Below are 14,822 nucleotides of genomic sequence, written 5' to 3' on the forward strand. Positions count from 1 at the left end.
TTAAGAAATACAAACAGTAAAGCATTTTGATAAAGTCTTTGGGCCTTGCGCTTGTCAGAACTGAATCTGGCCCTCCTAATTTGTGTTCATTTTACTAAGGGACTGTGACTTTCTTCTTTTCTTTTTTTTCTTTCTCTAGGACGAGTGGTGGTGCCTCAGTTCCCCTTCAAAGCAAACAAAAAAGCTTTCTCGTTTAATACGTTGCTTACCAAAGTGGAGGTGATCACAATGCTCACTAAAGTGCGAACTGAATGTCTTCGTGTGGTGGGCATGTCACTCTTTCACGTGAACCTTAACAAATGCACTCGACTGGAGGAATTTGAGCAGATTCAGTCTCAGTGCTATGCACAGGTGAGCTTCGCGTGAATGTAAAATCTGCTGTTGGATATGACGGGTTATTACACCATCTTTTTCCATCCCCGGCGATTTCACAAGTACCATGTTATCTACATGTACTCTCATGTTTTTTTTTTTTAAATACTGAGCCTCAGATTGAAGAAATACCTAGAGTTACACTCATGTTTTGTAAAGCACTGAGCCACAGAAAGATTCCATTTACATGCTTTTTGTTATGTTCTCCGACTTATTGAAGGAGGCAGTTTGACTAGGAGATGGGAAGAAATCAGCAATCAAACCAAGGTCATAGAACGAAACGGACAAGGCAGTTCTGGCGCTAATGTCTTCTTGGAAGCCCCTTTTACCTTCCTCTAATGCTAAGGAAAATACCAAATGGCAGGGCAGAACAGAATAGAGGCTGGTGATAGGCAAAGGGTTGAATACCAAAAGAAGAAGAAGAGAAAATCATTCTCCGAAATTCAAAAGAGAAAACAAAGTTGTTTTTGAGAATTAAGCAAAAGTTATTGTCAATAACTGTTCGTCCATAGCTTTACTACATACAGTATTTTTAGAATAAATCCTGTACATTGATAAAGTTCTTGCCATCCCTTGATCATAACTAGGGAAAATATGATGGCGAAACATGTCATGGCGACCTTTGGTCATGTAATAAGCAACGTACAGTGGATTCAAAAAGTATTCACAGTCCGTCACTTTCTTCTTTCACATTTTGCTATGTTGCAGCCTTGCGTTAAAATTATTTAAATTCATTTTTTCCTATATTAAGCATCACTCAATACCCCACAACTGCAAAGCAAAAACATCATTTCAGAAATTTGCACAAATTTATTAAAAATACATAATATGGGATTTCACTTTTTTTATTTTTAATACATTTGCACAAATTTATTAAAAATACATAATATGAGATTTGACTTTTTTATTTTTTAATATATTTGCACAAATTTATTAAAAATACATAATATGGGATTTCACTTTTTAAAAATTTGCTATGTTACTTGAAATATTATTCTGTGATCATCATTGAAATACTTCCCCTTGTTGTCAATTCAATTGACTGGCCATGATTAGGAAAGGCACACACCTCTCTATAGAAGGTTCCACAGGTGAGAATGTGTATCAGAACGACACTCGGCCACGAGGTTAATGGAATTGCCTGCAGAGCTTAGAGACAGGACTGTGTTGAGGCACAGATCTGGGGAAGGCCACAAAAAGTGCGCGGTTGCCTTTGTAATTCTTAAATGGACGACGTTTAGAACAACCTCGACTCTTCCTAGAGCTGGCCACCCGGCCATACTGAGCAATTGTGGGAGACGGGCCATGGTAAAAGAGGTGACCAAGAACCTTAGCTTACTCTGGCTGAGCACCAGAGAACCTGTCTGGCCAAGGAAAAAACTTTCCTATGGACAGCCATCACTACAACGTTCCTCTGACCCGAGTGGCCACACAGAGGCCTTTCTTCAGTAAATGACATGTTAAAAATGCCTTTTTAATATGAAAACATTGAATTTTGGATGTAGCCTTAGTCATTGGTGCTGATATCTGCATTCTTGAGTGACTTGCGTTTCTCTTGCAGTCTACTGAGAGGTCCAACCATCTATGAGGAGCTAGTCAAGCTCAGTTTTAAAAATTGAAAGTTTAACCATTCTACCGGTGTCTTAAGTAACTAGCCTCTATCTTGCTGCTTAGCTTATGTCCATCCCTTACACGTCTACAATTGAAGAACTCATCCATGCATCTTTTCCACCTTCTCCTTTTGCTGGACTAGAGTGCTTCTCTTCCAATTCTGTGTTTGAGGAGGTACTCTTTCTCTTGCTTTAGTTCTGGAAGCCCTGCCTACACATCCATATATTTGCAGGTCCATCGTTTATGCTCTTTCAAAGTTTGAGCTATGGTTGTTATCCAGTGCTTGTGTTTTCTCCTTTTAAGCCCTACTTCCTGGCTCAGACTCATCCTAGAAAGTGGTCCACTCCCAACTCTCTATTTACAGCTTCTGCCTTTGTATTTTTAATGCCAGCATTAATATTTCACTTTTCCTTTAACATTTCAGATTCAGCTTTTTTTAAAAGACAGCTGGATCAACACCCTGAAGGCCACAGTACGCTCCAGTCTGCGGGAGGTGGGGAAGGGCTGGTATAACCTGACTGAGACACAATGGGAGGTGTACCGCATGTCCAAACTCTGTAAACTTATGGAGCAGATCAAGTTCACCCTGCAGGACTCGCTGCGATACCTGGTGCAGGACTCTTTGGTCAACTTCACTCAAATGATCGTAGACGGCTGCAGCAGCGTGTTTCACTGCCCCAAGAATCTGGTCTGGGGATCAGACCTCATCAACAGCCCCTTCAAGTATGACCATTGCCTTACGTCTTATTAGTCACTTGGAGAATTTCATTTTTTCATTACTAAAAGCATTCAGTATTGTTGTTCTGTTCAATAGAATTTTTTTTTTATTTGAATAACTAAACATCAAAGTAGCCATCTTTACACTCTGGGTATGTCGATTGAAAATTGTAAATCAGCATATCTTTTTTTTTTTTTTTTTTTTGCCGTGGTAGGAATTGAGTTGCATTAAGCTGCTTTGAGAATATATTTGAAATTCCAAACTGTTGTCTTCTGCTCGTAGTTTATGGTACCTCTGTTCAGTCTTCTGAGCAGTGACAAACTGAACAACCTGATTTTCTCACTAATTCCCTGATATTACCAAAACAAATACCAAATTTGCTAGCTATATATTCTGCAAATATATATGTGATACAGTACCTCCCAAATAATATAAAGAGTACACGACACAAGTTCCTCCGTAATTTGGAGTTAATCAGGTGTACGCACTTTTGCTTCCCCTTACGGGGATTGAACCTCGGATGTCAGTACCTGAGGTGAAGCCTCTGACGTTGCATCACGGTGACTGGCTTGCTCACTTGACAGGGTGAAGATGTTTGCCGACTGGCCGACCAACCACAAGCGTCGCCTGGTAGGTAACCCTCCAAATAATTAGATTGTGATTCAGACCAATGATTGTAATACCCCGAATCTTCACCTTGTAACGTGGCCAAGAAAGTAGACTATCACAGGCAGGCAAAATGTTGTGGCACGATCCCGAGCACCGTGTCTAATGGCAACAAAATACAACAGCAAAAAATATATGGCTCTTAACAGCCTCCTTCTTATGATAATAGTTGGCTACAGAGTTGCAACTCTGTCCTCCTCTTAACCAGGTCAAATAAGGACCACACATTCCATGATTGGCCACTTTTTGTATCATTGGCACTAGAAGGGGTGGAGTCTTCTCAGAGCATTGTGGGTGGAGCTAGTCATCGTCCTTAGGCATCCTTTCAATGCTATGGAGGAAAGAGAAGATATTGTTGGCGTCCGCACCCCCTCTCATTCCAGAGGGGAACTGCTTTCCTCACCAGAACCAGGAAGGTAGTCCCAGGGTGCACATGCATGACCTCAGCTATTTATCAATATAACGAATATGAATACAAAATGCAAATCTTCTCTCAGGTCCCAGGTCTCATATAGACGCCGGCATTTTGCTCTATCAGTTTTGCCCTCTTATTTAACAGATTTTCTAGGTACTGATGCAAGGAGATGATACCATGTTGGTGCCACCACAATACCTAAAGGAAAGGACAGTGTTCTCCATATATTAGGTGTTATGCTTTCATTTAGAACACCGAATCTTCATTTATTTGGCCAGAGTTTGCTACTTTCTTAAACCATGGCTTTTGTTTTGCTACTCTATTGTGAGAATACTTGTGGAATTAAACATTGTTTTTTTTTAATTAACTAAAGGATGTTAAGAATGTTGTTTTCTCTTTGACATTAAGTTTTTTTTATAGTGTATATGATTATTATTGTCACGTGTATTTACCAATGGCAAAAAATGTCAATTCAGTGAATTAATATTATATATTGAATCACAGCAAATTGTGAACAGTACCAAAGGCATGAATTTATTTTTATAGTGATTGAATGTTATTGCGGTGATGCAGCCGTAGAGTTGATGTCTTGTAACAATGAGGGTACAATGAGGTTTCACCAGTGTCCAGTTTGCATGATCTCCATGTGTCCATGTGAGTTTCTCACAACCCAAAGACATGCAGGATAGGTTTATTGGCAGTGCTTCATTCTTGCTTATGTGTCTGTGTCTTCACCCTGCAATTGACTGTCACTGTCTACAGAACTATTCCTGACTTGCTCCCTCTGCTTGCTGGGATAGATACCAGTTTCCCCATGACCCTTCTCTGGATGAAGAAGTTTTGGGAGATGGATGAATGTTGGGAGTTGCAGTATATTCTTCATAATGCATTTTCTGAAATCATATAATCCAAAGTGGGCTTAGGAGAGCCTGAGACTCCCACTGCATTGGCCATGAAACAGAACTAAACACCAGTCCATTACAAAGGACAACGTTTCGCACACCTCCACAAGACGTTTTACTACAAAATGTGAAATGGGCTAGTCAAACTTAGAGACATGATTTGATATTTGAGGCTACACTAGAATGTCTGGAGAAAATCTACATGGACATGGGGACAATGCATGCAAGACATGATGGGGCCAAGAATCAAACCTAGACTCGTGGAGCTATGAGGCCGCTGTGCTAATCAATGTGTCGCCTGGTTTGTGATTTTTTTTTTTCTGGATATACTTTACATAGAGGTGTATTGGGTGCAGTTGTATTCTGAACATAAATTTACTTCACATTGAAATTTATTAATTTCTTTATAAATGAATGGGTGATGATTCAAAATAAAGCTGTTCAGTTTCCTAGGAACCTGAGATTAAGTGTTCGGGAGCTGCATCTAGTTAAAATACCTAAAATGAGCTAATCTATTTTATATGGACCAGTACTGACATTCTCACCTCCACTTAATCTGGTTCAGGGTCACAGGAGGATGGCGCTTATTCTAACTGCATGAGGTGCAAGGCAGGAGCCATCCATGGACAGAGCACTAGTTCATCAAGTGTCATTCGAATGTGAGAAGAAAGTGAAGGAGAAAAACATGCCTCTTAAACTCAAGGAGAATGTACAAGCTGCACTCGCACAGTAGTGTTAGCAGTAATTGCAAATTATTACAGTAGATGGGCATCTCCTGGAGCTAAAATGCAACATTTTCTTATTTTAATTACATATGCCACGGAGTAATCATCAGTTTTAAATAGGCTCCATAATTTTAATTCTCTCCCTCTCTCCAGGCCAAAAAAGAACCCCTTATTCTATGTGGATTTATTGATGGATGATTCTGGTATTCACTACAGCACATCTCCAGAGACCTTGGAGGCTTCACTTTTGGGCATGTTTGACAAAGGAGTCTTGGCAACTCACAACATCCCCCAAATAGAAAAAGTGAGTTTCTGATTGTCTTTCTTTTCATAGCATAAGGCCTTGTGATCCTGTGTCACTGTCACTGTGCTAAAGCTAGGTAATGTGTAAGTACAATTTAAAATCCTGTTGTAGTTAAAAATCATTGTTCAGATTGGTGCCTGGATGGGGTGGTGGTTAGCACTGTTGCCTCGTGACTCCAGAATCTGGGCTCTAAGAGCAACTGTTAAAAAAAAGGTATTGGGGAATCTAAAAGGCAGTGAGAGACCAATACTTTAGAAAAGCAAAAGAAGATTCAAATAAATTCTTTAAGTATTTTAGTAGTAAAATAACAGTCAAGCAGGTGATGTGTATCGGGAACAGTAAGTAAGAATTAAAATATATGAGTAGTGAAATAGCAAAATTTCTAAACTTGCATTTTTGTGAGGTTTCAAATCTGTGGAAGCAGAGAAACTCCCAGCAGTAACAGGGACTACTAAGGAGGTGCTTAGTGATTAGGAAATTCTACAGGGAGAAGTAAAGCTTAGATTAAATAGGCTGAAACCTAGGAAATCACCAGGACTAGATGACATTTAGTTAAGGGTAGGTAGATTTTATTATCCCAGTGGGACATTTGTTTGCAGCAGGAAAGTACAAAAATATAAAGCACCAGTAACGGCGCACTGCGTGCTAACATGCAGTGAACACACTTGACTTGAGCATTCCTAGTTTTCATCCTCTTTCTCTTTACGTTTAGCATTCGTTGGCTCAGAGGTTGATTCGCTTGCTGCTTCCTAAGCAGCTCTTCTTTTCTCCACCCTAGCGGCCTGCTTCTTCTCTTCTTTTGTTGGCATCTTTTCACGTTAAAACTGATTAAGTTAATGTTTGCGTTGCAATTACTTAGTACTTTTTCTTTAATTTTTCATTTAAGCAGGCACTTAAGTCTTCAATCTGCCTCAAGAATGATTTAAGATGTGAAGAGGTAGGGGAAGTGACAGCGAAGGTAGCAGGGATGAGAATGGCGCCCATAAACATGTGCCGCACAGCCGCCCTGCTGACCACTGCTGAGAGTTAATTCTACAGTAAAATAAAATAAAAATATAAAGAGGACTAACCGTGGAGTTTAATCATCACCCTGAAAGCGGATAGTAGATGTCACGTAGTATATTAGTACCAAATTTCAGGCCAATCGGTCAAACGGTTTGTGAGCTACAGGTGATGTAAAATCCTGGACAGACAGCAACAGCAGCGTATTATATAAGAAGATTGTTCCACATATTGCAAGATACAAAAACTGACAGCCAGTGTTATTGTATATACACACACTATGAAGAATAATTTAGAATTTAGCATTTAGCAGTATCCTTACAAGTGGCTCTGGGAGTTAAAGAATTCTTAAACCTGTTACTCTTTACCCTTGGAAACCCAAATCGTCAGCCTGATGGCAACAGCAGGAATTTAGATAAAAAGAGTACGTCTGCATGTATGTAGCACAGTGGTAACGCTGCTGATTAGCAGTAAAGACACTGGGGGTTCATTTCTCAGGTCCTCCCTGCATGGAGAGTGCTTTGAGTAGTGAGCAAAATGCCATATAAATGTAAAGAATTATTATTATTACTGTCTGACAGGACTGAGTTAGCCTTCTTTCTAATTTCTTTGTAAAAATTAGCAGCAAAATTGAGGGTTGACAGCAGGCCTCTGTCACTGATCTACATTACAATGTTTCACTGTCATTGCCGATGTGAGCATTGAAGTCTCCCAGCAGTACGAGGGCGTCCCCAGATGGTATGCCCTCTAGCCCTCAGCCTCCCTGGAAAAGTTTATTCAGGGGTTCTGGAGAGGAGGGCCCATCGGATAGTCGAGCCTCGGATTCAGGAGGAACAGTGTAGTTTTCGTCCTGGTTGCGGAACAGTGGACCAGCTCTACACCCTTAGCAGGGTCCTGGAGGGTGCATGGGAGTTTGCCCAACCAGTCTACATGTGTTTTGTGGACTTGGAAAAGGCATTCGACCGTGTCCCTCGGGGAATCCTGTGGAGGGTGCTCCGGGAGTACAGGGTACCGGACCCCCTGATTAGAGCTGTTCGGTCCTTGTACAACTGGTGTCAGAGCTTGATCCGCATTGCCGGCAGTAAGTTGAGCCCGTTTTCAGTGAGAGTTGGACTCCGCCAGGGCTGCCCTTTGTCACCGATTCTGTTCATAACTTTTATGGACAGAATTTCTAGGCACAGCCAGGGTGTTGAGGGGGTCCGGTTTGGTGGACTCCGGATTAGGTCATTGGTTTTTACAGATGATGTTGTCTTGTTTGCTTTATCAGGCCGTGAACTTCAGCTCTCTGCTCTCTCTGAATTGGTTCGCAGCTGAGTGTGAAGCGGCTGGGATGGGAAGCAGCACCTCCAAATCCGAGATCACGGTCCTCAGCCGGAAAAGGGTGGAGTGCCCTCTCAGGATTGGGAGAGAGGTCCTGACCCATCTGGAGGAGTTCAAGTAAATTGGGGTCTTGTTCACGAGTGAGGGAAGAATGGAGCATGAGATCGACAGGCAGATCAGTGTGGCGTCCGCAGTGATGCGGGCTCTGCATCGGTCTGTCGTAGTGAAAAAGGAGCTGAGCCGTAAGGCAAAGCTCTCAATTTACCATTCGATCTACGTTCCTACCCTCACCTATGGTCATGAGCTATGCAGTGACCAAAAGAATGAGATCGCGAATACAAGCGGCTGAAATGGGTTTCCTCCGCAGGGTGTCTGGGCTTTCCCTTAAAGATAGGGTGAGAAGCTCAGTCATCTGGGAGGGACTCAGAGTAGAGCCACTGCTCAGATGAGGTGGCTCAGGCATCTGATCAGGATGCCTCCTGGACGCCCCCCTTGTGAGGTGTTCCGGGCACATCCAACTGCGAGGAGGCCCCAGGGAATACGCAGGACACGCTGTAGGGACTATGTCTCCCGACTGGCCTGGGAACGCCTTGGGATTCCCCTGGAAGAGCTAGAAGAAGTGGCCAGGGAGAGGGAAGTCTGGGTATCTCTGCTCAAGCTGCTGCCCCCACGACCCGACCTCGGATAAGCGGAAGAAGATGGATGGATGGATTTTTACAATGTTGTAAAGTTGATTTATATTCATAATACTGAGGTTGCCAAGCCAGCATATCAAACCAAATGACAGTAGTTTCAATAAAGCACTTTCAAGAGAGTGTTGCTATGGTTTTGTCAACTTTAAAACAGTTGAGTTTCCTAAGAAAGAAAAGCCGTGTCTGGCCCTTCCTACAAACTGGTTCTGTGCTCACATTCAAGTTTCATCTGTTATCAGTGATGTGTTGTGCTCTGCCCTGTCCACAGTCTCTCTCTTAATTAAAGTTAAGGCAGTGGAAGGAGGAAAGCACCTGAGATCTACAACCATAACTTTTGTCCATTGGCCAGGCTTACCAAAAACAGATCCACGTCTGGCCTCCTTAACTTGCAGAAGACTCACAATGACAGAGTCATCTGCACATTTCAGGATATGTCCGTTTTTGTGTGAACTCCTGCAGTCATTTGTTTATAAGATGAAGATTAGAGGTGGCAACCTTACAGCAACCTTGTACCCATAGATACACTTAGGCCATCTGAGAAACAGCCGTTAACACTTGCTGTATGTGTTCTGTTGTTAAGATGTTTGGAAATACCCACCAAAACAGAGTCCAAACAGTGCCCAAGTGCTGAAGGAGCGTAGTCAGTGCACATTTAAAAGCTTCAGACACAGCATACTGTGGGAATTCCTAGGGACTGGAAAATAGCAAATATTATCTTTTTACAAAAAGGGTGAAGTGGTAGATCCTTGTGAAAAATAACTATAGGCTTAACATGCTTAATGGGTAAATTAATGCAAGGAATTTTTAAGGAAAAGATTGAACAGCACATGGCAAGGACAGGAGTGTTAGTGCCCAACCAGTCTACATGTGTGTAGGAGTTCAGATGATTACTAATATGTTGGAATCTATGAGGAAGCAACAAAAGGATATGATCAGAGAAGTGCATGTGATTTTGTTTATTTCAATTTTTAGGAGGCATTTGATAAGGTCCCACATGAGAGGTTCGGTATCACACTAAAAGAAGTGGGAGTTCAGGGCGTAGTGTGTAGATGGGTGCAGTTTGGGTAAAACTAAAGAAGCAAAGGGTTATTATGTGAGTATCCTTATCAGAATTATTTGATGTTAAGAGTGGTGTCCATCAGAGGTTAGTGCTGAGTCTGTTGCCCTTTTTAATAATAATCTACATAGGAATATAAATAGAAAGCTGGTTAAGTCTGTAGATGATACCAAGCCAGGTTAGACTAGCTCAGAGGTGCCAGGGAGAAAATGGCAGGAAAAGGTGCTGCGCATGAGTGTGGGTCACACTATGAGGAATCCCTCCATAATTTAGTGCAGAGAACCTCTGATGTCTGCCATTTTTAAGCAGGACTTAGGGGCACACAGGTTGCCTGGGATTTGAAATTATAGCTTCTGTTTTCAGTCTAGCTGACTGTTCCATTTTCACAGCCGTCTTTGTTGGCTATGTCATTAGGAGGGTAAGACAGCTTGTTCAGTTTTTAGCATCCAAAGTGTTTGGTTACATCTTCTGAACAGTTAGAAAGAAAAGTTAATGGTTTGCTCTGAATCTTTGCAGTTTGTAATGAAGAACATGTTCATAAGTGGAGTCCCCCTCCTGGAATCAGTGGGGCTACATGAGCCACCAGTTGAAGAGCTTCGCAGGAATATCATTGATGCCATCCACAAAGCTATGATCCCACTCCTTGCTTACTCCAAGCAGTATGAGAGACACCTGGAGCTGCACAACCTAGACATTAACACTTATACAAAGTAAGTCTCAAACACACATTCCTTTCTGCTTTTCTAAATTGAGTTTTGATTGTGATAAAGTGGCACCCTCTTCTGGGTTAGTTCTTGTCTTGTTCCCATTGGTGCCTGAATAGTCACCAACTCCCAAACCTGGATTTGACGACAGATGCATGTCTTTTGTAACAAACTGCATTCCTTCTGATTGTGTTAGGATTAAAGTGAAAGAACACCTCATTTCATTAAACTCTCCAAAGCATTCTCGATACTCAATTGCCCTGGTGTGTGTTGTGTGTTAGTAGTCACTCTTAAGTTAGATAAGACCCACACAGGACGAGTCCTTACATTGAGTTGACTTTAACATAGAAAGGTCCAGCTCAGTGCAGAACACAAATGCATAGGCTCATAGGTCCAGTATTGTCATACGTACCAAGTATAGTGACAGTCTTACTTGCACGTGCCAATCAACATGTCGCCATTCCCCAGAAGAATGGACTGAAAGATTCTTGACACTCACAGTGTGGTCACATTCATTTGGTGAAAGCACAGTGACTGCTGCACAATAAATGTCTGGACTACGTGTTGGATAGCTCACTTGCCTCACCCATACAGCATCCTGGGTGGCCTAGATTGCACCAGGGACAGATATGGGTGTGAGATGTGAAAAGTTGTTTAGGTTTCTTTTAACATAATTTCTAGTTTCTAAGGGAAAAAAAGGAGTAGCTGGAAAGTTAAATTTGGGATGCAGTTGATAATAAGATGCAAGAACGTTGTCTATATAAAGATCCCTAAGTGTTTTAATCCCCCGTTTTTTGTTGGGTGAAATACTTAATAAATCTGAGAAAGTGGAAAAAGATAATTATGGTGTATTGAGCTTCTCTTCCTCCCAGTGTGTCCTGCATTGGTTCCATATTTTAAGTAATTGATCGACAACTTGATTGCTAATAAATTGTTAATACAGTACTTCGTATTCCTTGGCACACAGAGAAGGACATACTGTAAGAGGAAGATTTAAAACCAGATTTGTTTTCCATTGCAAGTCAGGCCAGTGTAAATTCAAATTTTGCCAATTTCCAAGACCTTATTGTGTGTATATTTGCCACAGAGTTGTAAAATGGAAAATTAGGTAGTGCCATGCCACCTTCTCTTGTAGATATTTGTCACCTTATGGATTGCATGGTTGTTTCGACTTCCTGGCTAATGATGTTGTGGTTAATTGAGTCTAATTTCTTAAAGAATGATTTGTTCTTGTATATAGGCGTGCTGAGGAATAGGTGTGGTGATGCTCTCCCTTGCTAAAATGTTGAAGGTGCCATTAGTAGGCTGCACCCTTCAAATCATTCAACCAATTTTTCCATTGCTGTCATTTTTGACTGAGCCACCCAAGGACGAGCACGCACACTAAGGAGACAGACAGAAGCCATATTTTTCACTTTTTCTTACCGTCACGCTGTCCTTGCCAGATTCTTCCTGTGCCTACATGGACATTTTCTCCAGTTACTCCTGTTTTCCTCCTACATGTTGAAGATTTAAATGTCATGTTGATAAGCAACTCCAAATCATCTATGTATGTTTGACTTGGTTCTGCAATGGTTTGGGCCTTAGAGCTTAGAGAATGTCATTATATTTATTTGTTCCTTTTGGCTGTACTAAAGTAACAGGATGCGATATTTTGTAAGTGGTAAGTGGTGGTGTTGGGAATATTAAACTGTGTACCATTGTGAGAAGCCTGATATCAGGAGCGCTTCATCAAATGGACCATTGTGGGCCAAGTATTGTGTGTTCTGGCGTGGTTTGTATTTGATGAGAGTTTTGTTCTACAATTAGACATAATAGTTTGGAGATAATTAAGGTTCAGTCTTTGATTTTGTGGTATGCAGATTCCACTGAATCTTGTCTGATTTATTTATGCCATCCTGTTGCGATTTCCTTTATGTGTCTTTTTTTTTTTTTTTTAGCACTTTTCTTCATGAAGACCGTTCAATCCAAGAGGTGAGGAAGGAGATTGACTTTCACCTGGCAGAAAAGGAACGTCTGGACAATGCGTTGCCTTCCTCGATTATCATCGGCCCTTTCCAAGTCAATGTGGAAACACTGCGTCAGAATTTGTCCAAAAAGCGAAAGACGTTGGTTTCTTCCGTTCTGGAGTATTTGGCTCAAAGGCTGCGGAATCAGGTTGAAGAGGTAAGTGCCGATGTAACTATCCTTATTAATTAAGACCTGTTGGGGCAGTGTTTATGGACCTTTGTCATGGAGTCACAATTTGAAATCCTCTAAGGGTACTATTTTACTAAACCTGTACTGGCTTTTATAATTATTTCTGCACTCTGTGCAGTACTGTAATCTTCAGATTTTTATTTTGGTGATGACCTTGATTAAGAACTGAATAAAGAAATATTTAAAAAAGCGTCACAAAATTGATATCTTCTGTGGTTACATGGGCTCTGACGAAACAATTCAAATGCCTCAACCAGCGTCCTTCCTTTGTACATGTGCCATACTTTAAGGTGTTTGATTTAATTCAGTTCATTTTTGTATTATGGTCTTTACTGAATACAGGCTTAGCACGCTCAAACATATCTGTGTTTACAAGTACAAAGCATAATATGATAGGTTTAGTTTAGTTTAGGTACTGCAAAAATGATTATTCTTTGACTCTTATTTAACAAGACTCTAACAAAAGATTGTTTTGCCGCTAATAACACCGACAATGCATCAGTAAAGTTATACTGTATATACTCAACTATAATTCAGGTCTTGAAACAAAAAAAAACGATCATAAAATCAGACCCCAACTTATGCACCCGTTCAAAAATGCGATGCTTAGATTTTTTTTTTTTTACATCTTCTTGCCTCCTCCAATCTTGCACCAGTTTCTCAGGCCCATCGAAGTCTGTTGCAGCAGTGCAGTTAGCAATTTCTTTCGCTACATCAATGATGTGTAATTTAAAATCAGCTTCAGATTTTCTTCTAATCAAACGCTCCATCGTAGATAAGGGAGTCTCTTATGTTAAAGGTGTATGAGGGTGTGAGATACAAAAAACACAAAGTGCAAACATTGCTTTGGAATAGTCCGGGTATTACTGTGTGGTCACGTAGGCACAACAGAGAGCGAGAGAGAGAGAGAGAGATTAGGAGTACGTGCTGATACAGCGCATTGCCACAACCACATAGAAAAAAAGGGAGTGTGTTCCGTGGTTGCTCTTTCATGTGGGTGCTAGCATATCATAATCTCTTGGACCAATAGCGTGAATTTTCCACATTCAATTTATATGACCGACATTATAGAATACCAGAAATTATATGTTAAAATCATCTCCCGACTTATCCATGGGAGAACTGATCCGCGAGTATACTGTATATGGTAATTCATCTGTTCAAAATAACTTCACTTTGGAATGTTCAGAAGTTGTTTAAGTGAGACATATGTCTCTTAATATTGCATACTTCAGTATAAGACCTCTAAATCCTTCATATTCATAAGTAATTTTACCACCATTTCAAACGCCACACTGCAAAGTGAGATGAATAACCACTTTACTGGTTTTTTATAGCTCTAATTAAGACTAAACAAAGCCTTTGTTAAGACCTTGTTGCATAAGAGTAAAGGAATAATTAATGTATTTTTGCATTACCTAAACTAAAGTGTTATCATATGATATGACATCTCAAACCAACTCGGCCCACTTCAGAATTGTAAAGGGGTCAGAGCTCATCTCGGAAGCATTGGATGCAATACAGGAAACAGTTCTGGCCACTTTGTGAGTCAGTTTCAGGGCTCACTTATGCATACACACACACACACACACTCACTGAGATGAGTTTGAATTCAATGATTAACCAATTATGGGAGCAAAACTCGAAGCAGAATTTTTCTGTATGAAAATCCAGGAAGACGGACAGATTAAATAAAAGTACATATCTCTAAACTGTGAGATGCATGAACTTATCACCTTGACCCGAAGAGTCTTCTACAGTAAAACGATGAAAATGTTGAAGTGTCTTTTTGTTAAACTGTTGTGTACTGTAAGATACAGTAAAATAAAGTAAAATCCTTGATAATTTTAAGTCTTTTCTTATTATAATCTTCTTAATGAATATTTGATAGGTTACTTTCATCCAAATGGTGCTCACCACAGTTAAAGCAGAGGTTTCTCTGTTGGCTATAAAGTCACCCTCTTCTTCTGACTCTGGTGATCCCTGTGCTTTTCCAGGCCAGTGAAGTTTTCAGAGAAATCAGCCGAAAGCTTTATGACAAAGCAAACAGCATAGAAGAACTGGCAGAGCAGCGAGAGTGGATGAAGGGGATTCCTGATCAGCTGAAAACGCATGAGGTATAAGGACCGTATCTT

At 40.8% G+C, this 14,822-nt stretch overlaps 1 protein-coding gene across 1 annotated transcript in view; it reads left to right on the forward strand.

The window, feature by feature from the left end:
* The window catches only part of dnah1 (dynein, axonemal, heavy chain 1), a 145,803-nt gene that overhangs the window by 24,789 nt on the left and 106,192 nt on the right, over window positions 1-14,822 (forward strand). The window contains exons 10-15 of the mRNA XM_039771584.1: window positions 140-351; window positions 2,408-2,706; window positions 5,563-5,713; window positions 10,301-10,494; window positions 12,429-12,654; window positions 14,685-14,804. Of these exons, the coding sequence (XP_039627518.1) occupies window positions 140-351; window positions 2,408-2,706; window positions 5,563-5,713; window positions 10,301-10,494; window positions 12,429-12,654; window positions 14,685-14,804 (1,202 nt within the window). The remainder of the gene's footprint in view (window positions 1-139; window positions 352-2,407; window positions 2,707-5,562; window positions 5,714-10,300; window positions 10,495-12,428; window positions 12,655-14,684; window positions 14,805-14,822) is intronic.

The sequence above is a fragment of the Polypterus senegalus genome, chromosome 12 (genome assembly GCF_016835505.1).
Source record: "Polypterus senegalus isolate Bchr_013 chromosome 12, ASM1683550v1, whole genome shotgun sequence".
NCBI lineage: Eukaryota > Metazoa > Chordata > Cladistia > Polypteriformes > Polypteridae > Polypterus > Polypterus senegalus.